The sequence below is a fragment of the Heterodontus francisci genome, chromosome 4 (assembly GCF_036365525.1).
Source record: "Heterodontus francisci isolate sHetFra1 chromosome 4, sHetFra1.hap1, whole genome shotgun sequence".
Classification (NCBI taxonomy): Eukaryota; Metazoa; Chordata; class Chondrichthyes; order Heterodontiformes; family Heterodontidae; genus Heterodontus; species Heterodontus francisci.
The window spans coordinates 121,510,157-121,536,994 of record NC_090374.1 but is presented as its reverse complement, the minus strand read 5'-3'; the positions used below and the strand labels follow the sequence as shown (position 1 = coordinate 121,536,994).

The following is a 26,838-nucleotide window of genomic DNA, read 5'->3' as shown; positions in this document are numbered from 1 at the left end:
GATGTGGGAGAAATGGGTTCCGATTCATGGGACACTGGCACCAGTACTGGCGAAAGAGAGAGCTGTTCCGTTGGGATGGGCTGCACTTGAACCATGCTGGGATCAGTGTCCTGGCAAATCGTATAACGAGGGTTGTAGATAAGGCTTTAAACTAAATAGTGGGGGGGAGGGTTCAATTGAAAGGAAGTTTAAAAAGTTGAAAAGTAATGCGAGAGCAGAGGTGCAGGGTAGTGAAGGGGCATACATTAATCAGAGTGTGACAGGTAGGGACAGAGAATACGAGCATAAGAGTACAGCTGAAATTAGAACCAGAGTAGGTAAAATTGGTAATAAGTCAAAGCTTAAGGCTCTTTATCTGAATGCACGTAGCATTTGTAACAAGATAGATGAACTGACAGCACAGATAGAAATAAATGAATATGATTTGATAGCTATCACTGAGACGTGGTTGCAGGATGACCAGAACTGGAATCTCAATGTTCAAGGATATTCGACGTTCCGGGAGAATAGGTATAAAGGAAAAGGAGGTGGGGTAGCTTTGTTATTAAAGGAAGGGATCAGTGCAGTTATGAGTAATGATATAGGTATAACAGATCATGATGTAGAATCAGTTTGGGTGGAAATAACGAATAGCAAGGGGAAGAAATCACGGGTGGGAGTGGTGTATAGGGCCCCAAGGAGTTGCCTCTCTGTAGGACAAAATATTAATAAGGAAATAATGGAGGCATGTAAGAAGGGCACTGCAATTATCATGGGTGATTTTAATCTGCATATAGACTGGACAAATCAAATTGGCAAGGGGAGCATGGAAGACGAATTTGTAGAGTGCATCAGGGATTGTTTCTTAGAACAATACGTTGCAGATCCTACCCGGGAACAGGCTATTTTAGACCTGGTACTGTGTAATGAGGTAGGATTAATAAGAGATCTCGTAGTTAAGATTCTGTAGGGGGAAGCAATCATAACATGGGAAAATTTCAAATTCAATTCAAGGGTGAGCAACTCGGGTCTCAAACCAGTGTCTTCAGCTTAAACAAGGGTAATTACAGAGGTATGAAGAAAGAGTTGTCTAATGAGGGCTGGGAAAATAGACTACAGGGGAAGTCAGTAGATGAGCAGTGGCAGACTTTTAAGCAGATATTTCATAACACTCAGTGAACATTTATTCTGATCAGAAAGAAGGACTCGAAGAAAACGATGAACCACCCGTGGATAACAAAGGAAGTTAAGGAGAGTATGGCATCAAGGAGCCCTACCAAAACTGAGGTCAATGGGAATCGGGGAAAACCCTCCGCTGGCTGGAGTCATACCTAACTCAAAAGACGATGGTTGTGGTTGTTGGAGGTCAATCATTTCAGCTCCAGGACATCACTGCAGGAGTTCCTCAGGATAGTGTCCTAGGGCCAACCATCTTCAGCTGCTTCATCAATGACTTTCCTCCCATCATAAGGTCAGAAGTGAGGATGTTCGCTGCTGATTACACAATGTTCGGCACCATTCGTGACCCCTCAGATACTGAGGCAGTCCGTGTAGAAATGCAGCAAGACCTGGACAATATCCAGTCTTGGGCTGATAAGTGGCAAGTAACATTCGCGCCACACAAGTGCCAGGCAATGACCATCTCCTGCAAGTGAGAATCTAACCATCTCCCTTTTACATTCAACAGCATTACCATCGCTGAATCCCCCACTATCAACATCCTAGGGGCTACCATTGACCAGAAACTGAACTGGAGTAGCCATATAAATACAGTGGCTACAAGAGCAGGTCAGAGGCTGGGAATCCTGAGGCGAGTAACTCACTTCCTGACTCCCCAAAGCCTGTCCACCATCTACAAGGCACAAGTCAGGAGTGTGATGGAATACTCTGCACTTGCCTGGATGGGTGCAGCTCCAACAACACTCAAGAAGCTCGACGCCATCCAGGACAAAGCAGCCCGCTTGATTGGCACCCCATCTACAAACATTCACTCCCTCCACCACCAACGCACAGTGGCAGCAGTGTGTACCATCTACAAGATGCACTGCAGCCACGCACCAAGGCTCGTTAGACAGCACCTTCCAAACCTGCGTCCTCTACCAACTACCAAAAAGGACAAGGGCAGCAAATGCATGGGAACACCAACACCTGCAAGTTCCCCTCCAAGTCACACACCATCCTGACTTGGAACTATATCGCCGTTCCTTCACTGTCGCTGGGTCAAAATCCTGGAACTCCCTTCCTAACAGCACTGTGGGTCTACTTACCCCAAATGGACTGCAGCAGTTCAAGAAGGCAGCTCACCACCACCTTCTCAAGGGCAATTAGGGATGCGCAATAAATGCTGGCCTGGCCAGCGACGCCCACATCCCATGAATGTATAAAAAAACATCAAAAACAAAGGCGTATAAAGCAGCGAAAGCTAGTGGTAGGCCAGAGGATTGGAAATTTTTTAGAAACCAGCAGCGGATGACTAAAAAACTAATAAAGAGAGAGAAAATTGGTTATGAGAGTAAATTGGCATGCAATATAAAAACAAACAGTAAGAGCTTCTACAGGTATATAAAAAGGAAGAGAGTAGCTAAAGTAAGTGTGGGACCCTTAGAGGATGAGACAGGGGAATTAATAACAGGGAAATGGCAGATAATTTAAACCAATATTTTGCATCGGTCTTCACGGTGGAGGACACTATAAACATTCCAACAATAATAGATGAGCAAGGTGTAAATGGGAGGGAGGAACTTATAACAATCTTTATCATGAGGGAAAAGATGCTGGACAAACTGATGGGACTGTAAACTGTGGCGCGGAGTCAACTCCCCCTTGTCCCCTTTATTCCTTATACCCACTTGATCCTGGCCGTCACATGGGACTGAAGTCCTCTTAATTCAGGCTCAGGCTGGGTGTTCAGCCTGATATCAGGCTGGGATATCAGGTTACAGAAGAGCCACCCTCCAGCTTAATCCACAGCTACAGTTAATGGCTTAGTACAAAGAGGAGGAAACTCGGTCCTTTCTTTAACTGTCAATTTACTTTATTCACGTTGTTGTACAATGTAAGAATAAGGCTTATACACTTAGTTAGACAAAATCATGCAACTCCAACTGAGTTATACAGTTAATAACAAAACTAGCTAGAATTCATAAGCACACCCACTAGGTTCCTCTGATCTTTCCCTGACCGAGTCACAGAAAATTAAGGATAATACCCGAAAAAGGGAGAGTTAACGCTGGCCAGGCGTTCCGTTCTCTCTCTCTCTTCTATGTCGTCGCGCGTTGCTCACGCAGGGTCTTCCACTTCCATGATGGTTGGTCTCCAGAGTTTTCGCTGGCTCTATGCCCAGAAAGCTCTCTTCTTATCCTCTCTCTTATCTCTCCAAATCTGAGCTGTGTCTTTCTGGTTGGCTTAAGCCTACTCACCTTGTTCACATCTTCCCTTAATTGGCCTAGGCCCAAAGACCCCGGTATCACACCATGTCCAAATAAGGCGCTGTTCCTGTGATCAATCTTGTCTCATAAAGTAATTAGTTCAAACTGGTTTTTACCAGCACAGGCCAGTGTCCGAGCTCCAGGTTACTATAGTTCAACAAACTATTCCAGCAGTTTGTAACTGATTCTGTATTTCTTGCAGCCCCTGGCCAACACCTCCCCCCTCATGATCCAAAGATACTTATCTAAGAATCATCAAGTTTCCCTTCTCCGTGAACCATTTCTGAGAACGTCATTGTCCCCCAATGAGTGTGCAATACTATTACATATAAAAAGATACATTATAAAACTTAGTATATACAGTTTTTTACAGCTTTTGTTTATATTGATAACCGTTCCTTTTGTTTCATTATAGCCCCATCATCTAATCTTCGCAAAATTTGATTTTTCCACCTTCTAAGCTGATATACATTGAATACAACAATTATTAGCGCACATAGAATCACTATGACAGCAATATGTGCTACAATTCTGACCCATGGATGTATTTGAACATTAGATCCCCAATTCCAAAACTTACACTGGTAATTCGGTGGCAATATATTCCCGTACCTCTTGATCTGTATCAGTACGCTGGACCATGAGATTCTCCTTTATCACTATCCTCTTTATTGGCTTAGGCAGTACTTGTCCACCAACAAACAAGTCCGAGTTTACATTGTGAATGGCTACATTGTGTCCCTCCAGAGGGCACTGTTTCCATCCCTTGTTGTAATTCATAGCAGCCGTGGCTATGTAATACATTTGCCCTACAAGGGCATATTGTAAAAAGGTCTGGTTATTAACAGGCAAAATGGACAATGAACAATTTTCATAGGTGCTGAGCCCGCAATTTGTAAGTTTCTGCCTCATTGTCTCTTCCGGACAGGCCCAGTGATTCCCCCCTTGATGACATTTTGACAAATCTACCTCATTATCAACACCATCCATTACAATGGCATGAGATGGTGGGTTACTTAAAGATATCCAAATACCCTCCTGGTACTTGCCCACATTATGGACTCTCTTTAAAGGGTAGGTCAAATTGCTCCCGTATCGGGGAATATGAAACACTGTCCCAACATAATATCTTCCTCTTCACAGGTACCTAACACTCTGTTAGTTAAGGTCAAACTTCTGTTCCCTCCGGTATACCCAATATTTTTCCCGCGCACGCCAACCCATCCACTCCCACATAATACAAATTTAAATCTTCTCGCTGTCCTTTGTTGGTTCGAACTATCTTGATCTGCCGAGCAAAGTTGTTTCTGGCCACGGGATAATCTTCCCGTGTTGACACTGCTTCAGGCACATTCAGTCGTTGCGATAGCTCCGATGCGGGTTCGCCTATAGTCCCAAATATGGTCAATCCAATTGCAATGCAATGTATCACCCTCTTCATTGTGGGCTGGACCTGTAATATACAAGTGTAATTTCTGCTCTTATTTACAGTTTCTTTCTTATCCTATTTTAAGTCCAGTCTCTCCATACACTGAGCCAGACTGTCTATATCATGTTCCCAATTTGTTACTGATTCTAACCGTCCATTTCTTCTAGTCCACTTACTTCCCTGTTTTCTTTATTTTTCTTTCGTTTTTTTCCTCGATTTCCCTCTGTATGTGGATGTACAACATCAGGTTGTCTTTCAAACACTTCAGCTTGGCTCCGCAGTTGATCCTGCTCTTGATCTCCCTGACCTTCGATCGGAACATCGGTAGCATCAAGCATCACATGCCAACTGTGATTATCTTGTTTTTCTCCTACTAACTTTAACTGCAAGGTACTGAGGACCTCAGTACTTTGCTCTATGGCAGCGAGGCCTGGACAACATATGTCAGCCAAGAACGACGTCTCAATTCATTCCATCTTCGCTGCCTCCGGAGAATACTTGGCATCAGGTGGCAGGACCGTATCTCCAACACAGAAGTCCTCGAGGTGGCCAACATCCCCAGCTTGTACACACTACTGAGTCAGCGGCGCTTGAGATGGCTTGGCCATGTGAGCCGCATGGAAGATGGCAGGATCCCCAAAGACACATTGTACAGCGAGCTCGCCACTGCTATCAGACCCACCAGCCGTCCATGTCTCTGCTTTAAAGACGTCCTGTGACATTGATCACAAGTCGTGGGAGTCAGTTGCCAGCGTTCGCCAGAGCTTGCGGGCAGCCATAAAGACAGGGCTAAAATGTGGCGAGTCGAAGAGACTTAGTAGTTGGCAGGAAAAAAGACAGAAGCGCAAGGGGAGAGCCAACTGTGAAACAGCCCCGACAAACAGGTTTCTCTGCAGCACCTGTGGAAGGGCCTGTCACTCTAGAATTGGCCTTTATAGCCACTCCAGGCGCTGCTTCACAAACCACTGACCACCTCCAGGTGCATATCCATTGTCTCTCGAGATAAGGAGGCCCAAAAGAACTTTAACTGATTAATGTGATACCAGCCACTCTTATCTGGTGCCGTCAATACTTTGTATACAGATGGACTAGCTTTATCTACTATCTCATAGGGACCGGTGAACTTCGGACTCAAAAATTAGGTGGGCTGGTATATTCTGATCATTACCCTTTGTCCGGGGCGTAACTCTATCGGGCTGGCTTTCGCATCGAAATAAGCCTTACTTTGCTGTCTCTTCTTTCCTTGTTGGTGAGCTGCCACGTAATTTGCTTCCCTCACTGTTTCTACTAGTTGTTGTACCCATTTTTCTGATATAATACTGTCCACCTCCGATTCGGACAAGTCCAAACCTACCAACCCCTCCATTCCTCTCATGTCCCTTCCCGTCATGAGTTTATAGTGAGTATAACCTGTTGATGAAGCTGCGGTATTCCTGATTACTATCAACACATAGGGCAAAACAACCTGCCAGGTCGTCTTATGCTGCTGTACCATTTTAGCTATCATGTTTTTCAATGTCCGATTCATCCTTTCCACAATTCCACTAGACTATGGTCTATAGGGTATGTGGAATTTCTGTTTAACCTCAAAGAGGGTCATGACATTTTGCATTACTTGGGCTGTAAAATGTGTTCCCTGATCTGATTCTATGCTTCGGGGTAAACCCCACCGAGTGAATACCCTTTCTAACAGAATTTTTGCGGTGACTTTGGCTGTATTTGTTCTGGTTGGGAAAGCTTCCACCCATTTGGTAAACGTATCTACTATTACTAGAATGTATTTAAACCCTCCTGGAGTGGGGGGTAAGTGTCCTACATAGTCTATCTGTAAATTAGTCCAAGGCCCTTCTACTGGTCTAGTATGTCGGAGGGCCCCTTTCTTGACATTTCTATCGGGGTTGTGTTGTGCACAGATCAAACAATTCTTGTCATAGTGTTCCACGTCACCTTTCATTCCAGGCCACCAGCACACCTCCTTTATCCTTTCCAGGGTACTCTCTGTCCCTTTATGTCCCCATAAGTCATGGTACTAGTAGATTATTTGGTTTCGTCCCCCCTCTGGCACTACAAATTTTCCTTCACATAAAACCACTCCGTCCTGAATATAGATCCCCTTGTACTCTTTGTATGTATCTGACTGTACTCCTTCTATCAGTTTTTTCAATTCTCCATCTTTCTTCTGCTCCTCTGTTAAATCCATTACCTTAACCTGTTTCCCTTCCTGTTCCCCAATGTCCTCAATCGGTGGCTGCCATTCCTGCCCACTAACAGCACCTTGTTTGGCTAGCTCATCTGCTTTCCTGTTCCCTTCCGGAGTAAGTTTTGAATGAGCTTTTACCTTCGTGATCCCATATCCTTTCCCCTGTGCTCCTTCAAAGATGTATCTTAATAATGGAGCCGATGGAAGGGGCTTCCCATCCGCTGAGACAAAACCTCTCACCTCCCATAAGGGCAAATGTTCCGTGAGGCTATTACAGACATACATGCTATCAGAATATATAACCGATCCAGGCGGGAAGTATTCCGGGTGGCCAACCACATATGCGACGGCTGCTAATTCTGCTGCCTGCGTGCTCATGGTTTTAGGCAATTTTAAGGCTGCGCTAAACTTTTCCTGACCGTGTTCATCTTCTACATATATCCCGCACCCAGTCCTCCTCTCGCCATCCTGTACTGATGAGGAATCTTCCACAAAAATTTTTAAGTGGGTTCTTCTTTTTCCTTTGCATCTTTGCTTTCTGTCTCCGTTGCTTTCTCCAATCCACTCCTACCCCCTCCTTTTTGTTTTGATACAAATGGTCAACTTGGGATCATTTGCTATCATGACTTGACACTCATGTTTCTCTCCTTGATACACTAGGTTGTCTGCCAACATAGTGGTAGTTTTTACTCCTTTCACGCTTATGTTTCTTCCCTGCAACAATAGTGTCCACCTAGCAATTCGGTTCTGACTTACTGACCCATCTTTGATCCTACCGTCTAATAGTAACTGTACAGGGGTATGTTCTGTCAATATTGTAAGTGGGTTCAGTCCCACTATGTAAGTTAAATACTGTACTGCCCAAAAAACTGCTAACAAATGTTTCTCACACGTCGTATACCCCTGCTCTACCGGTGAAAGCATACGCGAGGCATACGCTACTGGTCTCAATTTCCCGTGTGTCTCCTGTAACAGAACTGCCGAGAGGGTGGTGTCTGTGGTAGCTACCTCCAATGAAAACGGCTCAGTTGGATTTGGGGTTTTCAGAGCAGGCGCAGCAGCTAGTGCCTGCTTTAAATCTGAAATGGCCTGTGTGTTCAGTTTTCCACTCCCACGCCACATTCTTCTTCAATAGTTCCATTAATGGGGCCGCTTTTGTAGCGAATCCATCAATGTGGTCCCTGCAATATCCCACCAAACCCAGGAAAGATCTCAACCCTTTTATATCCCTCGGGACAGGGAGTCTGCCAACCGTTACTACTCTTCGTTGGTCAATTTCTCTCTTTCCCGGTGTCAAGATCATTCCCAAGTAAGTAACCTTCAGTTTCATAACCTGCGCTTTTTTAGGGTTTACTTTTAGTCCCAATTAGTGTAACAATTGTAGTAATTCACTTAGTAACTGATAATGTTCCTGTTCCGTTTCAGTTTGTAGCAGTAAATCGTCCACATATTGCACCAGACATTCAGGCTTTGAGAATTTTTTTAACCCTTCCCTTAAACATTGGTGAAATATAGACGGGGAATTATGAAATCCCTGTGGCAGGGCGGTCCATGTATATTGTTGTCCTTGAAAGGTAAACGCAAATTTATATTGGCATTCTTTCTCCAGTGGAATAGACCAAAAACCGTTACTTATGTCTAAAACCGTGAACCACTGTGCATCCTCATTTTGTTTAACTGGGCTAGTTGCTACGGTAGGGGCCGTTAACGGGGTTACCTTATTTAATTCTCGATAGTCTATTGTTAGTTGCCAGCTACCGTCCAGTTTCCTCACCGGCCAAATAGGCAAGTTGTTAGTGGAGGCTACTGGTCTTAGTATCCCTTGCAGCAACAAACTCTGTATCACCTTTCCCACCTCCTCTTCTGCCTGTTTCGGAAAACCATACTGCTTCTGTGGTTTGGGGTCTGGACCCTGTATACGCATACTCCTGGTCATTTTCCCACAATCATGTTTATGTCGAGCAAATACTACTGAATTCCATGTGATAATTTGTTGTACTTCACTATCGCTACTCATTTCTTCTGGTCTTGTCCACAGTTCCCCGAACGTGCGTATCCTATCCTGGTATTCCCCCACCAGGACGGATATGTGATCTATACTACCCATGCCCAAGGGCATTTGCCAAATCGCGCAATTAACAGGGTCAAAACAGAGTCCTGCTTTAGCCATGTAATCACACCCTAATATATATTCTTGTTCTCTCGGTAACTGAATGAGAACCACTGAGTGCTCTATTGCTACGTCCCCCACACTGACTTCCAACGGTACGCTCACATATCCCACTTGTGAATGTCCTGTGAATCCACGTAAAACAAGTTTACTTTGAATTTTCCAATCTACTTTACTAACATTGGTGGTGTTTATGGATTTCGGGATCCTCCAGTGTCCCAAAGGAACGTGACAGAGCGGCCTCCAACCCTACCATTCACTAGGGGTCTCCCTGTGTTATCCCACCGTGTCCAAATAAGGCTCTGTTCCTGTGATCGATCCTCTGTCTTGTCTCATAAAGTAATTAGTTCAAACTGGTTTTTACCAGCACAGGCCAGTGTCCGAGCTCCAGGTTACTACAGGTCAAACAATCCCAGCAGTTTGTAACTGATTCTGTATTTCTTGCAGCCCCTGGTCAACAGGACTAAAGACAGACAAGTAGCCAGGACCTGATGGCCTGCATCCAAGGGTTTTAAAAGAAGTGGCTGCAGAGATAGTAGAGGCATTGGTCATAATATACCAAAACCCACTGGATTCCGGGAGTGTACCAGCAGATTGGAAAACCGCTAATGTGACGCCTCTATTCAAGAAAAGAGGAAGACAAAAAGCAGGAAACTATAGACCAGTTAGCTTAACATCTGTCATTGGGAAAATGCTAGAGTCCGTTATTAAGGAAGAAATAGCAGGACATTTAGAAAAACATAATGCAATCAAACAGCGCCAACATGGTTTTATGAAAGGGAAATAATGTTTGACAAATTTGTTAGAGTTCTTTGAGGATATAACAAAAAGAGTGGATGAAGGGAAACCGGTCGATGTAGTGTATTTGGATTTTCAGAAGGCGTTCGATAAGGTGCCACATTAAAGGTGATTACACAAATAGGGGTATTCAGTGTAATGTGTTGGCATGGATTGAGGATTGGCTAACACACAGAAGGCAGGGAGTCGGGATCAATGGGTCGTTTTCAGGTTGGAAAACCATAACTAGTGGAGTGCCACAAGGATCGGTCCTAGGGCCTCAACTATTTACTATCTATATTAATGACTTGGAGGAAGGGGCAGGGTGTAGAGTATCCAAATTTGCTGACAATGCAAAAATAGGTGGGAAGGCATGTTGTGATGAGGACACAAAGAATCTACAAAGGGATATAGACAGGTTAAGTGAGTGGGCAAAAACTTAGCAGATGGTGTTCAATGTGGGAAAGTGTGAGGTAATCCACTTTGGTAGGAAGAATAAAAAGGCAGATTATTATTTAGATGGAGAAAGACTACAAAATACTGCAGTACAGAGGGATCTGGGTGTTCTTGTACAGGAAACACAAAAAGTCAGCATGCAGGTGCAGCAGGTAATTAGGAAGGCAAATGGAATTTTGGCCTTTATTACTCGGGGGTTAGAGTTTAAAAATAGGGAAGTCTTATTACAACTGTACAGGGTGTTGGTGAGGCCACACCTGGAGTACTGTGTACAGTTTTGGTCCCCAAATTTAAGGAAAGATATACTAGCATTGGAGGCAGTTCAGAAAAGGTTTACTAAGCTGATTCCTTGGATGAAGGGGTTGTCTTATCAAGAATGGCTAAACAGGTTAGACTTTTACTCATTGGAGTTTAGAAGAATGAGAGGTGATCTTATTGAAACATATAAGATTCTAAGGGGGTTTGACAGGGTAGATATTGAGAAGGTGTTTCCACTGGTGGGGGAATCTTGAACTAGGGGACATAGTTACAGAATAAGGGGGCACACATTTAAAACTGAGATGCGAAGGAATTTCTTCTCTCAGAGGGTGGTGAATCTCTGGAATTCTCTACCTCAGAGAGATGTGGAGGCTAGGTCACTAGTTGTATTTAAGGAGGAGGTAGATTTTTGAAATCTCGGGGAGTTGAGGGTTATGCGGAGCAGGCCCAAAAGAGGAGTTGAGGCCTGGGGCAGATCATCCATTATCTTATTGAATGGCGGGGCAGGCTCGAGGGGCTGAATGGGCCTGCTCCTACGTCTTGTGTTCTTGTGTAAATAATTGAGGCCCTAGGACTGATCCTTGTGGCACTCCATTAGTTACGTCTTTCCAACCTGAAAAAGACCCATTAAACTTGACTCTCTGCCTTCTGTGAGTTGACCAATCCTCAATCCATGCTAATACATTACCCCCAAAACCGTGAACTCCTATCTTGCGCAATAATCTTTTATGTGGCACCTTATCGAATGCCTTCTGGAAATCCAAATACACTACATCTACTAGTTCCCCTTTATCAACTCTGCTTGTTATATCCTCAAAGAACTCTAGCAAATTTGTCAAACATGATTTCCCTTTCACAAAATCATGTTGACTCTGTTTGATTGCATTAAGCTTTTCTGAATGTCCTGCTGTTTCTTCCTTAATAATGGACTCCAGCATTTTCCCAATGATCAATGTTAGGCTGACTGGCCTATGGTTTCCTGCTTTTTGTCTCCCGCCCTTCCTGAACAGGGGCATCACATTCGCAGTTTTTCAATCCGCTGGGACCCTCCTGGAATCCAGTGAGTTCTGGAAAATTTCAACCAATGCCTCCACTATCTCTGCAGCCACTTCCTTTAAAACCCCTGGATGTAGGCCATCAGGTCCTGGCGACTTGTCTGCCTTTAGTCCCATTAGTTTGTCGAGTACTTTGTCCCTCGTGATAGAGACTGTTACAAGATCATTCCTCCCATTAGCTCCTTGCTTATCTGATATCTGTGGGATATTACACTGAAAGTGTTGAAAATAAACAAAATAATAAAATAAATGTTAGTGTGACAGCATCCTGGCTTAAAGCAACTCTTTTGAGACACACTAAGTACCCTGTCTTGATATTTTTCATTTGTTTGCCGAGACAATTACAAACTGTGTAAGTAGGTCATCGTGTTATCACTCCCTGATGCATGATGTGATCGCAACAAAAGTGACTTACATCTACAAAGGCTCTTCTTCCTGTTCATTAAGGACAGGGCCAGTTCAATCCTGAGGGCTTTTAAAAAAAAATCAAACATATATATCACTCCAAGATTAGAGCACAAATAGGGCTATTGATGATGGAGATATCCATATTGGAAGTTTCTGAACTTCAGTAAAATGTTACAAAGAAACAAAGAACAGTACTAAAGACAGTATGATTTAATTTCTGTAAACTCAATGCATACCAGAATATGTGCAATGATGCTAATACCCAACTCATCTTTTCTAGTTATGGGCTTTCTGGAAGCAGAGTCAATGTAACGGGGGACGAGGTGAAGAAGCTCGATGTACTTAGCAATGACATGGTGATGAACATGTTAAAATCCTCCTTCAGTACATGCGTTCTTGTGTCTGAAGAAGAAAAAAATGCCATCATCGTGAGTCCAGACCAACAGGTCAGTTGCCAGGCTTCCTTACATATTGTAAAGGCAACATTTTGTCTCAAGATTGGAATCCATGGGGTTTTGGATCAGTACCATAGAGATTTACTATAATATATTGTATATGATTAAGTATATTACATAGCATCCATTAGCCTTGCGAATTGTACCATCTAACTGTAGCCTGTAATTTCAGATATGGATTTGCTGTCTCCTTGTGGATTTTAACCTGCTCACCAGCACAATGATGTTAACATTCTGTTGACTAGCAGCATATTATGTATTGCCAGCAGCATTGGGTGCTACTTTTTTTAAAAATCTGATTCGCTTCAAAGGAGTTTAGTGTTCAATACCAACTCTAACATTGCCACTTCAGTATAATCTGGATCCTATTGTGGTACTGCACCATATAGAGAGGGGAATTTGGGTTCAGTCCCTTTTTCTCTGCTGGGTTGTTAATCTCAGCCAGGGCAACAGTACAAATACTACAGTAGTCTCAGCATGGGGAAAATCAGCCATACCTCGTGTTGCATAATTCTTGTAATAATCCATTTTCTTACAGTGTAGGCAAGGTTGGGAGGGAAAGAAATCGACTCTGCTGTATTGACAATCCTGTTAATAATTTTCAGGGGAAGTACATCGTCTGCTTTGATCCACTGGATGGCTCTTCCAATATTGACTGTCTTGTTTCCATAGGAACAATTTTTGCCATTTATAAAAAGGTAACATTTTAATTACCGTAGAATTCTTTCCCATTGACTTTTTAGAAAGAAAAATCAAGTGAGAAAAATTTAACTGGGAATTCTGATTTATTTTTGAAAACTTAAACTTCTTTTCCTCAGTGGAGATATGCAATGTCGGGTGTCCTGGCCACACCAGGGACTGGGAGACTCCATGTGCTTTCTGGAGTGGCTTCAGTTATTGCAGTGGGGGTCACAAATTCAGACTGTCTAACCCAGAGTAGTGCCAACCACAGGAAAACAATTGATTGACTGGGTACATAACCTCAAATCTGATAATTGACAAGATTCATTTGTGCCTTGGGTAAACAACAAAAGTAAAGATTTTCACTTGCCAGACTGTTAATGGATAATTAGTGATTTCATCATGCCATAATCCATTCATTAATGTGGGAGATTCTTAAACTATTATGCATCAGATTATATATCAGTAGTGAAAAGGAATAGAGATAGCAGCAAAATAAGATGACTGTGATACCCAAACCTAAAAGTACTGAAATACATATATATGACATTTGGCAGAAATGACTATGTAAAACTAATATCTAAGATAAATTTCACAGAGCCATAATAAAATACTAATAGTAAAAATGAGAGCTGAGTAGTAAAGAAGTCTGACATGGTAGTTGAGGAAATAGGCTAAAAAATGTCAAGTCTGTTTTCTTGGTTAAGCTGTTTTCTTTATCCTTTTCTGATTCTGTCTTCATTTGCTAGATCAGCCAGGCCACTCTGCCCCACTAGGCAATCTGTTGCCTACTTTATTTGCCTGCTTCTAGATTTAAGGGTAAAAATTCTGATTAACACAATTGAAATTATTTGATTTCTTCTACCAAACTACCAATATCCATGTCAGTCACTGTCCCTTTCACTCTCATTGGCTCAAACGATTGTGAAATTGGGGCCTACTCCATGTTCCGTTACTTATTATGTTCTTTCGCAAATCCAATCCTTTAACATTTCTTTAATCATAAGATCATAAGAACTAGGAGCAGGAGTAGGCCGTCCGGCCCCTCGAGCCTGCTCCGCCATTCAATAAGATCATGGCTGATCTTTTCGTGGACTCAGATCCACTTACCCGCACTCTCACTGTATCCCTTAATTCCTTTATTGTTCAAAAAGATATCTACCTTAGCTTTAAAAACGTTTACTGAAGAAGCGTCAACTACCTCACTGGGCAAGGAATTCCTAATGTTTGATCTTATTCAGCTACTTATCCCCCTATTAATTTTTTTACAGGAAACATAAATTGTCAAGATATATTGTTCAGTCATTCTTCTATTTCTACTCGAATGAATATGACTTGAGCCCTTTTTATTTCCCTGTGCTGATGAGGACAGCAAATTTTACTTTTTAGTCTGTTTCACGTTTTGCCAAACATCACCTATTCAAAAGACTAGCTCTGTAACATTCACAATGAAGTAGAATAAATGCTGAAAAAAGAAAATCACTGCTAGTACCCTTGATGACCAAGTTGGTGTAGACATTGCTAGATATCAAGTTAAACAGGCCATATAGTCCTAGGTTTAATTCACAGTCTATGCAAAGTTTGACAATCTGAGCCAAGGCATCAGTTAGGACACTACAATTGACACTGTTCCTGGATCAGTATTTGAACGGGGTCGGTGGTGGAGGGTACAGAATAAGTCCACTCTGATTGCTAGCCAGAGACCCATCCTGGAAATCGTTTGTGAACTTCAGGTGGAGATCGGATTAGGTTCTGCTATTATGCTTTCCATTGTCCAAAAGGCTGCTGACACTGACTCTTCAAACTCACATGTGAAGAATGGCCATTTGAGTGAGATACTGGAAAGCTGTGGAATTGTATCTTAGTAAGTGTCAGTGCTATTGAGACAGACGGATGAAGCAGGAGAAGAAAACCGTTAGGACTGGGACAAATATCCTTGCAGGAAGGTTTACTAGTGCTGTTGGGGCCGGTTTAAATTAGTTTGGCAGGGGGATGGGAACCTGAGCGCAATCTTAGATAGGACATTTTCAGGGCAGGAAACAGGAGGCAGAAAATTAGCAAGTGACTCTGAAAGACAGAAGAAGCAAAGGTTAAAAAGTGTGCAGCACAGGAATTTGGCAGTGTTACAGGGTGTTTATTTAAAAGCAAGGAGTATAGTAAATAAAGCCGATGAGCTGAGGGCACAGATAGACACATGGCGACACAATATCATTGCTATAATGGAAACTTGGCTTAAAGAGGGGCAAGAACGGCAGCTCAACATCCCTGGATATAGAGTTTTCAGGCAGTATGGAGAGGGAGATAAAAAAGGAGGGGGTGTAGCATTATTAGTTAAGGAATCAATTACAGCTGTGAGGAGGGATGATATGCTAAATGAATCATCAAAGGAGGCCATATGAGTTAAGCTCATAAATAAAAAAGGGGCAGCCACACTACTAGGAGTGTACTATAGACCCCCAAATACTGAGAGGGAGATAGAAGAACAAATATATAGGAAAATTTCTGAGTGCAAAAACTATAGAGAAATAATAATTGGGGATTTCAACTACACAAATATACAAACAGTGTGAAGGGCACAGAGACGACAAAATTCTTGAACTGCATTCAAGAGAACGTTTTTAGCCAGCACCTAACAAGCCCAACGAGAGGGAGCGCAATTGTAGATTTAGTCTTCGGTAATGAAGCTGGGCAAGTGGATGAAGTAACAGTGGGTGACCATTTTGGAGATAGTGACCATAATACAGTTAGTTTTAGCATAATTATGGAAAAGGACAAAGATAAAACAGGAGTAAAAGTTCTAAATTGGGGGAAGGCAAATTTTACGAAACTGCGAGGTGACCTGGCGAAAGTGGACTGGATGCAGCTACTTGAAGGAAAATCAGTGGCAAACCAGTGGGAGGTATTCAAAAGCGATATACTACAGGCACAGTGTAGGCATGTCCCCACAAAGATAAAGGGTCCCCTTGTTATCTGGATGCTTACAGGGTAAGTTAAAGCAGAAAAAGAAAGCTTATGATGGTCACAAAAATCTTAATACTTTAGGAAGCCTAGAGGAATATAGAAAATGCAGCGAAGTAAAAAAGGAAATTAGAAAAGCAAAGAGAGGACATAAAAAATTATTGGCAGGTAAAATCAAGGAAAACCCAAAGATGTTTTATCAATACATTGAGAGCAAGAGGATAACTAAGGAAAGGGTAGGGCCTATCAGAGATGTACAAGGGAACTTATCCATGGATGCAGTAGACGTAGGCAGGGTTCTTAATGAGTTTTTTGTCTGTGTTCACAAAGGAAAGGGTTGATGTAGACATTGTAGGTAAAAAGGAGTGTGAAATATTAGATACAATAGGCATTATGAGAGAGGAAGTACTAGAGGGTCTGACATCCTTAAAGTGGATAAATCACCAGGGCTGGATGGATTGCATCCCAGGTTGTTAAAGAAAGCCGGGAGGAAATAGCGGATGCGCTGCGGATCATCTTCAAATCTTCGCTAGATACAGACGAGGTCCCAGACAATTGGAAGTCTGCGAACGTTGTACCATTGTTTAAAAAGGGTGCAAGGGATAGGCTAAATAATTATAGGCTGGTCAGTCTGGTGGTGGGTAAATTGTTAGAATCAATTCTGAGGGACAGAATAAATTGCCACTTAGAAAGGCACGAATTAATCAGGGATAGTCAGCATGAATTTGTTAAGGGAAGGTCATGTCTTACTAACTTAATTGAATATTTGAATAAGTAACAAGGAGGATTGATGAGGGTAGTGCAGTGGATGTGGTCTACAAGGATTTTAGTAAGGCATTTGACATGATCCCACATGGCAGCCTGGTCAGTAAAATGAAAGCCCATGGGATACAGGGGAATGTGGCAGGTTGGATCCAAAATTGGCTCTGGGGACAGGAAACAAAAGGTAGTAGTCAACGAATGTTTTTGCGGATGGAAAGCTGTTTCTATTGGCGTTCCACTGGGCTCAGTGTTGGGCCCCTTGCTGTTTGTGGTATATATTAATGATTTGGACTTAAATGTGGGAGGCATGATTGGGAAATTTGCTGATGACACAAAAATTGGCCGTCTTGTTGATAGTGAAGAGGATAGCCGTAGACTCCAGAATGATGTCAATGGTTTGGTTGAGTGGGCGGAAAAGTGGCAAATGGAATTCAATCCAGAAAAATGTGAGGAAATGCATTTGGGGAGGGCAAATAAAGCGAGGGAATACACAATAAAAAGGAGGATATTGAGAGGAGTAGAAGAAGTGAGAGACCTTGGAGTACAGTCCACAGGTCCCTGAAGGTGGCAGAACAGATAGATAGAGTGGTGAAGAAGGCATACGGAATGCTTTCCTTTCTTGGCCGAGGTATAGAATACAAAGGCAGGGATGTAATGCTGGAACTGTATAAAATGTTGGTTAGGCCACAGCTGGAGTACAGTTCTGGTCACCACATTACAGGAAGGACATAATTGTTCTGGAGAGTATACAGAGGAGATTTACAAGAATGTTGCCAGGGCTTGAAAGTTGCAGCTATGAGGAAAGATTGGATGGACTAGTGTTGTTTTCCTTAGAACAGAGGCGGCTGAGGGGTGACTTAATAGAGGTGCACAGAATTATGAGGGGCCTAGATAGAGTAGACAGGAAGGACCTGTTTACCCCTGTGGCGAGGTCAATTCCCAGAGGGTACCGATTTAAGGTGATTGGTATAAGGATTAGAGGGGACATGAGGAAAAGCTTTTTCACCCAGAGGGTGGTGAGTGTCTGGAATTCACTGCTAGGAATGGTGGTAGAGACAGGAACCCTCATTTCTTTTAAAAGGTACCTGGACAGGCACCTGAAGTACTGTAACCAGCAAGGCTATGGACCAGGTGCTGGAAGGTGGGATTAGATTGGGCAGCTAGTTTTTTCAGCCAGCAAGCACACGACGGGCTGAATGGCTTTACCTTCTGTGCCATAATTTTCCTAGGGTTCTATGGTTCTAAATCTCCATGACTGCCAGGATAGTTGAAGGGCCTGGATTTTGTGGTTAGCAGCAAAGCAAGGGTACTCGCCACCAACATTGAAAAAAGCTGCGTTGAGAGATCTAGTGTTCACTGTGGCAAAAACATTAACTCTCTTGATTTGTAGTAGATTGTAGCATTCTTTAATGAGAAGTCACAGCATTGAGCTGTAGTGATGCCATCAAGCTGTCCAAGCAGCCAATCACATTTGTTACGACCAGGTGAGAAAGATGTCTAGGGGTCCCTCTCAGCTTTCACTTGGTCTTACCATAACGGGGTTTAATTTTAAACACACAGTGTTTGTAGCTCCCCTTTGGTGAATCCTTGTTCACAGCTTTCCAATTATAAAGCAAAGAAACTAGCACAAACAGGCTTTCTTAGGTTAAAAGAAGTTAAAATTTATTAAACTTAAATTTAAATTCTAATTCAGTCAATGCCGACGGATACATGACATGCCCAAACTAGCATCCATACGCAATATGCACATGCAAACAGAGACAGAAAGGAGCAGAAGAAAAATAAAGTGGAAAAGTTTGAGGCAATATCTGAAGAGTTTTTGTTATGGTTCTTCGAGCTCACTGTAGAGTCCTTGATTGTAGGTATATCTTGCATTTCGTTGGGGCCCAGTATTCTTCTTAAGTCTTGTTCACTGTAGGAGACTTTTCTCTCTTGGGGTTCATGTGTCTTTAGTGGATTCAGAGGCTTGTGAGAAAGAGATGGGAGCAGACAGGAGAGAGATCTCAGTCCAGGAGCAAACAGGCACTCTGCCGAAACTGTTTGTACAAATTCAAAAAACTCAAGTTGCCCAGCAGGTTAGTCATGTGACTAGCTGGTTTGACCATGTCCATTTGTGTATTCAGCCATCTTAACAGTCAACCTGGAATGCGAGCTCCCCCACCTTCGACGTCTGGTGATCAAAAGTCCATTGTGGGTTGAATGTCAGGAAATGGCTGCTTTGCCCTTCCAAACACTGTATGTTAATATGCAAAAACCTTTTCCAGCCAAGGCTGATCTGTTTAACAAGTTTTCTTCATTCCAGTGATAGTTTAAAATCAATGTTCATGACAAAATTAATGTGCCTCATTTTTGGCAGATGTGGGGCCTAGCATGACACATTAAAGAATTCTCACAAATAGCCAACCAGTAAATGAAAAGCATTAATAATCAAATCACTTTTGAAAAATTTTTACAGCGCAAAATAAAGATCAAGACATACATGTGTGGTTAATATAGAAGCTGAAATATCATAAATAATTTACTCAGATCACTATTACCCAGTTATACCTCATTAAACAAGGCTTCATTTTTTAATGGGATTTCTACCAGTGATATTAGAGTCGAAAAGGAGAAGTCCTTTTTCCAGATCAATTGATTTTGCCGATTGCTGGCTCTGGGGAGGAAGTCCACAGCACAGCCTGTGGCAGAGCAGTGAATGACAGATAGCAACTTCAGGATTTCCATGTTAATCTGCTAAATTCTGACGTCGTAGTCAGATTCATGCTGACAGTTCGCTGTCAATAACCTCTCAAATTCCAGGTGAAGATTAATTTTCCCCTGTGCACCTTTTATACTATAACTTGCAGCATTTATGTTTCCATTTCTAATAATTCAATCTGATAACCTCCATTTTTTTCTATATTAAGATGAGCGATGGCCAGCCAAATGAGAAAGATGCTTTGCAGTCAGGTCGTAACATCGTAGCAGCCGGATATGCATTGTATGGCAGCGCCACAATGCTGGTATTATCTTCAGGAAATGGAGTGAACTGCTTCATGTTGGATCCGGTAAGATCTTGTAAAATTCATTTTTTTGGTCAAAGACCACAGTGCTAAATATGCATTTTAATTGTGACTATCAAATCTGCTTGTGATTTGTAAACTAGTAAACTCTATATTCAATAGCAGTCTCCCCTTGCAATTCATTCAATTACATTTAGTCCATGATATTTTCATATTCCAAACATGGACAACAAAAAATTCTATGTAATCACTGACCAATTGTCCTTCCTGTGCGAGGTTTTACAGAATCATAAATCAGTACTAGCAAAAGTTTCCAGACTACAAAGAAAGCTGTAATTTTCAGGTGAACCTTCCCCAATATTGGGGAAGATCCATATGGTAATTGATTACTAACCTGCAAGTGGGGGCTGAGCCAGAAAATCACCAGCCTCTCTTTATGTTGGAGGTGACCATTGAGGTTTACTGCTGGTAACGTCATGTCACCAGCAGCATATCTGAGTGGGAGAAACCACTTTGGGGTTTTCTGCCAGAGGAGCTAGCAGCACTGATTTCATATTATAATACTGATTTCCCATAAAGACTATATCTATGTGACTAGAAATGCAACGTAAGTCAAATTTGAACAAAGAAATGACTGCATTTTAAACAATCACATTCTCATTTAAAGATAGCACATAAGTAAAAGTACATTTTTTTTATTATGGCCTGAATATTTACCTACAAGAAATTCACTATAGGAATTGATGATCGCTGCGCAGCCATTCCTCCAGGAGCACTGGATTGTGCAACCGCCGTCTGTGCCATTTTCTGATGTGCGGACAAGCTAATTGTCTCTTTGCTTTCACTTTTGTGATGGAGAGTTTAGCCTACCTTGAAAACTATAGACTATTATAAATGCGAGCCTGCCATCTGTCATTGCCAGCTGTCCATATTAAAACTCTGCCAATATAAATGCAAGCTTGGAAGTGCAATCTAATTTTCCTAGTAATGTGTAGGTTCAATGCTTTGTAATGTAATGTTACTAATTTTTCAGATGTCAATGCATTCTTAGCTTCAAACTGTGTGTTTATTACATGCACTGACTTTAGTAATTTGTGTAATTAGGCCATTGGGGAATTCATTTTGGTGAACAGGAATGTGACCATGAAGAGGAAGGGGAATATTTACAGTATTAATGAAGGCTATGAAAAGTACTTTGATTCTGCAGTCACAGAGTACATAAAGAAGAAGAAATATCCTGAGGTATGGTAAAAAAAAACATCACACTTATCTACAGGACAGCTTCATAGTTCTGGAAAGTCACTTCACCTATCTTCAACCCACAGGATGGTAGCTCTCCCTATGGTGCGAGATATATTGGGTCCATGGTTGCAGACGTGCATAGGACTCTGATGTATGGAGGGATCTTCCTGTACCCAGCTAATTCAAAAAGTCCTAATGGAAAGGTATGAAAGAAACCATCTGAACTCTAACTCTAGTATTGTATAGAATGCTGAAGGCCCACTTGCAAACACTGAATCACTATCGCCTTCTACACAAGACTGTTAGCTATCTGAGCAGTTATTTGTAGACATTTAAAGGCATGTTGTGTTGGTTATATCTCAATGATTCACTTTGTTCTGGGATCTCAATGTAGATGTGAATTGTATATTTATCATTCAGAACTGTGGGTTTGCAATGTTTTTAACAACAGAACTGGAATAGCTGTAGGATTAGGTGCTCCAGCAGTGGTACCCAAGACTGGTAAATATACATTGTTTTATAAAGCTTTATAATCTCATTGGGTATTGATTTTCCTGGTAATTTAGGATTATTTCTTTAGAAACTAATTGTCAAACCTCTTGTGCAACAAATGTTTTCAAATGCCCTATGGTGTGGATGAACAATGGCAGTTTGCATTCATGAATTCTCATTGCTGAGCAAATCTGAATGAAACTACATGCATTACAAATATGGATGCCTCGGAGTGAATTTGTGAATAATCTGAGCTTGAAGTTCTGAATGTCAGACTTGGATTGCTGGGGACAGTAGCAGAGTGGTTATGTTACTGGACTAGTAATCCAGAGGCCTGGACTAATGATAGGGGGCACAAGCTAAAGTCCCACCACAGCAGCTGGAAAATTTAAATTCAGTTAATTAAATAAAATCTGGAATAAAAAGACTATCAGTAATAGCGACCATGAAACTAATAGATTTTTGTAAATACCCATCTAATTTACTTAGGTCCCTTTTAGGGAAGGAAATTTGCTGGCCTTACCCAGTCTGACCTAGTTGTGATTCCAGACCCTCAGCAATGTGATTGACTCTTAACTGCCCTCTGAAATTGCCTAGCAAACCTCTCCGTTGGCTCATCACCACTCCTCCTGGAATGTGTCTTCGCAAAGCAGGTGTGGAAAGAGATGCAGTGGTTTTTGTCGAGGTTCATCCCAAGCAGCTCTGTAACACAGGAGTCTGTGCTCTACGGACTGTTCCCAGGGACGCACACCGAGACAAACATCAACTGCTGCTGGAGGAGTATCAATTCGGTGAAAGACGCCCTTTGGTCTGCCCGAAACTTGTTGGTCTTCCAGCGCAAAGAGTTGTCCACCACCGAATGTTGCAGACTGGCACATTCCAAGGTCCAGGACTACGTGCTGAGGGACGCACTAAAGCTTGGGGCAGCCGTAGCAAAGGCTCAATGGGGAAAGACCACAGTGTAAGGTCCCCCCACCAAGCTGAACTGAGGGGCTGGATCCATGGGAAACCCCTCGAACTGTATCGTTAATATTTTCATTTGCTGTAAATGTAAAACTGTAATTGGCACGACAATTGTGAAATGGAAGGGTTGTGAAGAAACTCATGATAGTATTGAAGGAAACTGATCTCCCTTGCAATGTTTGTATTTTTTGGTGCTGTTTGAAACTGTTTGGCAATGTAATTTTTGCAGATTTTTATGAATAAAGTATATTTTGGAAATTAAAAAAAAAAAAAATCACCACTCTCTCCATTGTGGGTAAGAACCTGGTCATCAGTTGCGAGGCGCTCACGTTGTTGCTGTACGTGGTGCAGGTCTGGCCCATACCCCACTCCTGCGCTGTGGCGGTCACCCGAGCCATTTTCCGCTTCATCTGGGGATCTAAAATGGACCAGGTCCGGAGAGACACGATGTTCAAATCTCTCGATAAGGGCAGGAAAAATGTGCCCAACGTGGCCCTCATCCGGATGACCACCTTCGGGTGCGGCTGCATCAAGCTGTGTGTAGACCTCCAGTATGCAAACTCCAAGTGTCACTACATGCTGAGGTTCTATCTGTCCCCGGTGTTGCAAAGGATGGGCCTGGTCACATTGCCGCAGAACGCTCCATGCAGTTGGACCGTGCCGTACCACCTATCGTTCGTGGAGCAGTTTCTGCGGGAAAACACCTTTGACCACCGATCCATCAGGCAGTGGTCTGCACGGAATGTCCTCAAGGCCCTACGGGAAAAGGAGATGGGGGATCCTGTCGGATGGTTCCCCGAGCAGACCGCCAAAGTCATTTGGCGGAATGCCTCATCACCAGAACTTTCAAACAAGCACCAAGATGTAGCTTGGCTGGTGGTGAGAAGGGCCCTCCCCATCAGATCCTTCCTGCATGCCCGAAGTCTTGCCCCCTCTGCGCAATACCCCCGCGGTGGCTGTAGTGGGGAAGAGACGGTTGCCCACCTCATCCTGGAATGTGTCTTTGCAAAGCAGGTGTGGAAATTTTGTCGAGGTTCATCCCAAGCAGCTCTGTAACACAGGAGTCTGTGCTCTACGGGCTGTTCCCAGGGACGCACACCGAGACAAACATCAACTGCTGCTGGAGGACTATCAATTCAGTTAAAGACATCCTTTGGTCTGCCCGAAACTTGCTGGTCTTCCAGCGCAAAGAGGTGTCCATGACTGAATGTTGCAGACTGGCACATTCCAAGGTCCAGGACTACATGCTGAGGGACGCACTAAAGCTTGGGGCAGCTGCAGCAAAGGCTCAATGGGGAAAGACCACTGTGTAAGGTCCCCCCACCAAGCTGAACTGAGGGGCTGGACCCATGGAAAACCCCTCGAACTGTGTCGGGAAATTTTCGTTTGCTGTAAAACGTATATGGCATGAAAAATGAAATGAAAGGGTTGTGAGGCAACTCACTCCTGTATTGAAGGAAACTGACCTCCTTTGAACTGTTTGTATTTTTTGACTTGGTGCTGTTTAGAACTGTTTTGTCATGTATTTTTTTTACAGATTTTTATGAAAAAAGTATATTTTGGGAATTAAAAAAACCCACCTTCTCAATGGCAATTGAGTATGGGCAATAAATGTTGATCTTGACAGTTATGCTCACATCTTAGTTTCTGCTTAAAAAAAATTCAAAAATTATTTATAGAATAGCCAGAGGGCAAATTTCAACATCTTCATTTTAGTGAAATTTATAGGGGTCCATAACTTACTGTCAAAATAACAATGAGGCTGACTATGCTTGCCAGTAGTTATATGCAAATTGCACAGCAACTTCAGGTGAAAACAGTTCCAGAGTTAAATGAGAAAATCCGGAATTTGCTGTCCAAGATGTGCCAATCAGCCATTAGCTTCCCAAAATTGACTTCTTGCTGTCTGCCTCACTATTCAAAAGCATTGAATGATATGCTGTTCTTGAACTTGGTGGCAGATAAAAAGTAAAGTCCTCACATCCTAGTGTTTATCAAGTTCAGTCTAAGGACTCTTTTTAACAGAATGGGTAAGTCTTAATTATTGCCAACAACTTCTCTGGAACTGAAAATTTACTTTTACAGTGTGGAATCTCTTTTTTTTCTGTGCATAATTGTTGGAGATTTTAAAAAAGAGATTAATTTTTACATAGAAACATAGAAGATAGGAACAAGAGTAGGCCATTCAGCCCTTCGGCCTGCTCCGCCATTCATTCTGATCATGGCTGGTCATCCAACTCAGTAACTTGTTCCCGCTTTCCCCCCATATCCTTTGATCCCTTTCGCCCAAGAGCTATATCTACCTCCTTCTTGAAAATATACAATGTTTTGGCCTCAACTGCTTTCTGTGGTAGCAAATTCCACAGGCTCACCACTCCCTGGGTGAAGAAATTTCTCCTTATCTCAGTTCTGAAAGGTTTAACGCGAATCCTTAGACTTTGACCCCTGGTTCTGGACTCCCCCACCATCGGGAATATTCTTCCTGCATCTACCCTGTCAAGTCCTGTTAGAATTTTATAGGTTTCTATGAGATCCCCCTTCAATCTTATGAACTCCAGCGAATATAATCCTAACCGACTCAATCTCTCCTTATACGTCAGTCCCCCCAACCCAGGAATCAGTCTGGTAAACCTTCGCTGCACTCCCTCTATAGCAAGGACATCCTTCCTCAGATAAGGAGACTTTTTGTCTTTTCTCTAAATCCAATCCAATCTTTCTTTCCCTCTTAACTTTGCTTTCTGTAGCTAATTTGACGTTGAATTCACTGTTTTAACTGACACTTCCTAGTCCGACTCTACAGTGTATATTTCACAATTCTTCAATCTGATTGGTTAAGAACATAACATACGAACTAGGAGCAGGAGTAGGCCACTCAACTGATCGAGCCTGCTCAATCATTCTATAAGATCATGACTGATCTGTTTGTGGACTGAACTCCACTTTCCTGCCTACCCCCAATACCCTTTGACACCCTTGCTTGTTAAGAATCTGTCTACCTCTGCCTTAAAAACATTCAATGACCCTGTCTCCCCGCTGTCCAGGGAAGAAAGTTTCACAGACTCATGACCCTCTGAGAGAAAACAAATTCTCCTCATCTCTGTCTTAAATGAGAGACCCCATATTTTTAAACTATGCACCCTACTTTTAGTCTCTCCCACAAGGGGAAACATACTTTCAACATCCATCCTGTCAGGTCCCCTCAGGATCTTATGTTTCAATAAGATCACCTCTCATCCTTCGAAACTCCAATGAATACACACCCAACCTGTCCAACCTTTCCTCACAAGATAACCCTCTCATCCCAGGAATCAGTCAAGTGAACCTTCTCTGAACTGCTTCCTATGCAATTATTCCATTCTTCGGTAAGGAGACTAGAATTATTTATTTATTTTTATTTAGAGATACAGCACTGAAACAGGCACTTCGGCCCACTGAGTCTGTGCCGACTGACAACCACCCATTTATACTAATCCTACATATTCCCTACCACATCCCCACCTTCCCTCAATTCTCCTATCACCTACCTACGCTAGGGGCAATTTACAATGGCCAATTTACCTATCAACCTGCAAGTCTTTGGCTGTGTGAGGAAACCGGAGCACGCAGTGGAAACCCACGCGATCACAGGGAGAACTTGCAAACTCTGCACAGGCAGTACCCAGAACTGAACCTGGGTCACTAGGGCTGTGAAGCTGCGGTGCTAACCACTGCGCCACTGTGCCGCCATAATTGTACACAATACTCTAGATGTGGTCTCACCAATGCCCTGTACAACTGTAGCAAAACAGCTCTACTTTTATATTCCATTCCCTTGCAATAAACAACAACATTGCATTTGTCTTCTTAATCACATGCTGTACCTGCATATTAACTTTTTGTATTTCGTGTACTAGGACACCCAGATCCCTCTGCATCTCAGAGTTCTACAATCTCCCTCCATTTAAATAATTTGTTGCTTTTCTCCTTTTCCAGCCAAAGTGAACAAGTTCACACTTTCCCACGTTATACTCCATTTGCCAAATCTTGCCCACTCACTTAACCTATCTATATCCCTTTGCAAACTCCTTATGTCCTCTTCACAACTTACTCTCCTACCTATCTTTGTGTCATCAGCAAATTTAGC

The 26,838-nt window shown here is 42.6% G+C and overlaps 1 protein-coding gene across 1 annotated transcript in view; it reads left to right on the top strand.

Moving 5' to 3' along the window:
- LOC137369222 (fructose-1,6-bisphosphatase 1-like) overlaps nucleotides 1-26,838 on the top strand; it is a 48,332-nt gene that overhangs the window by 17,532 nt on the left and 3,962 nt on the right. The window contains exons 2-6 of the mRNA XM_068030073.1: nucleotides 12,441-12,606; nucleotides 13,221-13,313; nucleotides 19,923-20,063; nucleotides 21,123-21,260; nucleotides 21,344-21,463. Of these exons, the coding sequence (XP_067886174.1) occupies nucleotides 12,441-12,606; nucleotides 13,221-13,313; nucleotides 19,923-20,063; nucleotides 21,123-21,260; nucleotides 21,344-21,463 (658 nt within the window). The remainder of the gene's footprint in view (nucleotides 1-12,440; nucleotides 12,607-13,220; nucleotides 13,314-19,922; nucleotides 20,064-21,122; nucleotides 21,261-21,343; nucleotides 21,464-26,838) is intronic.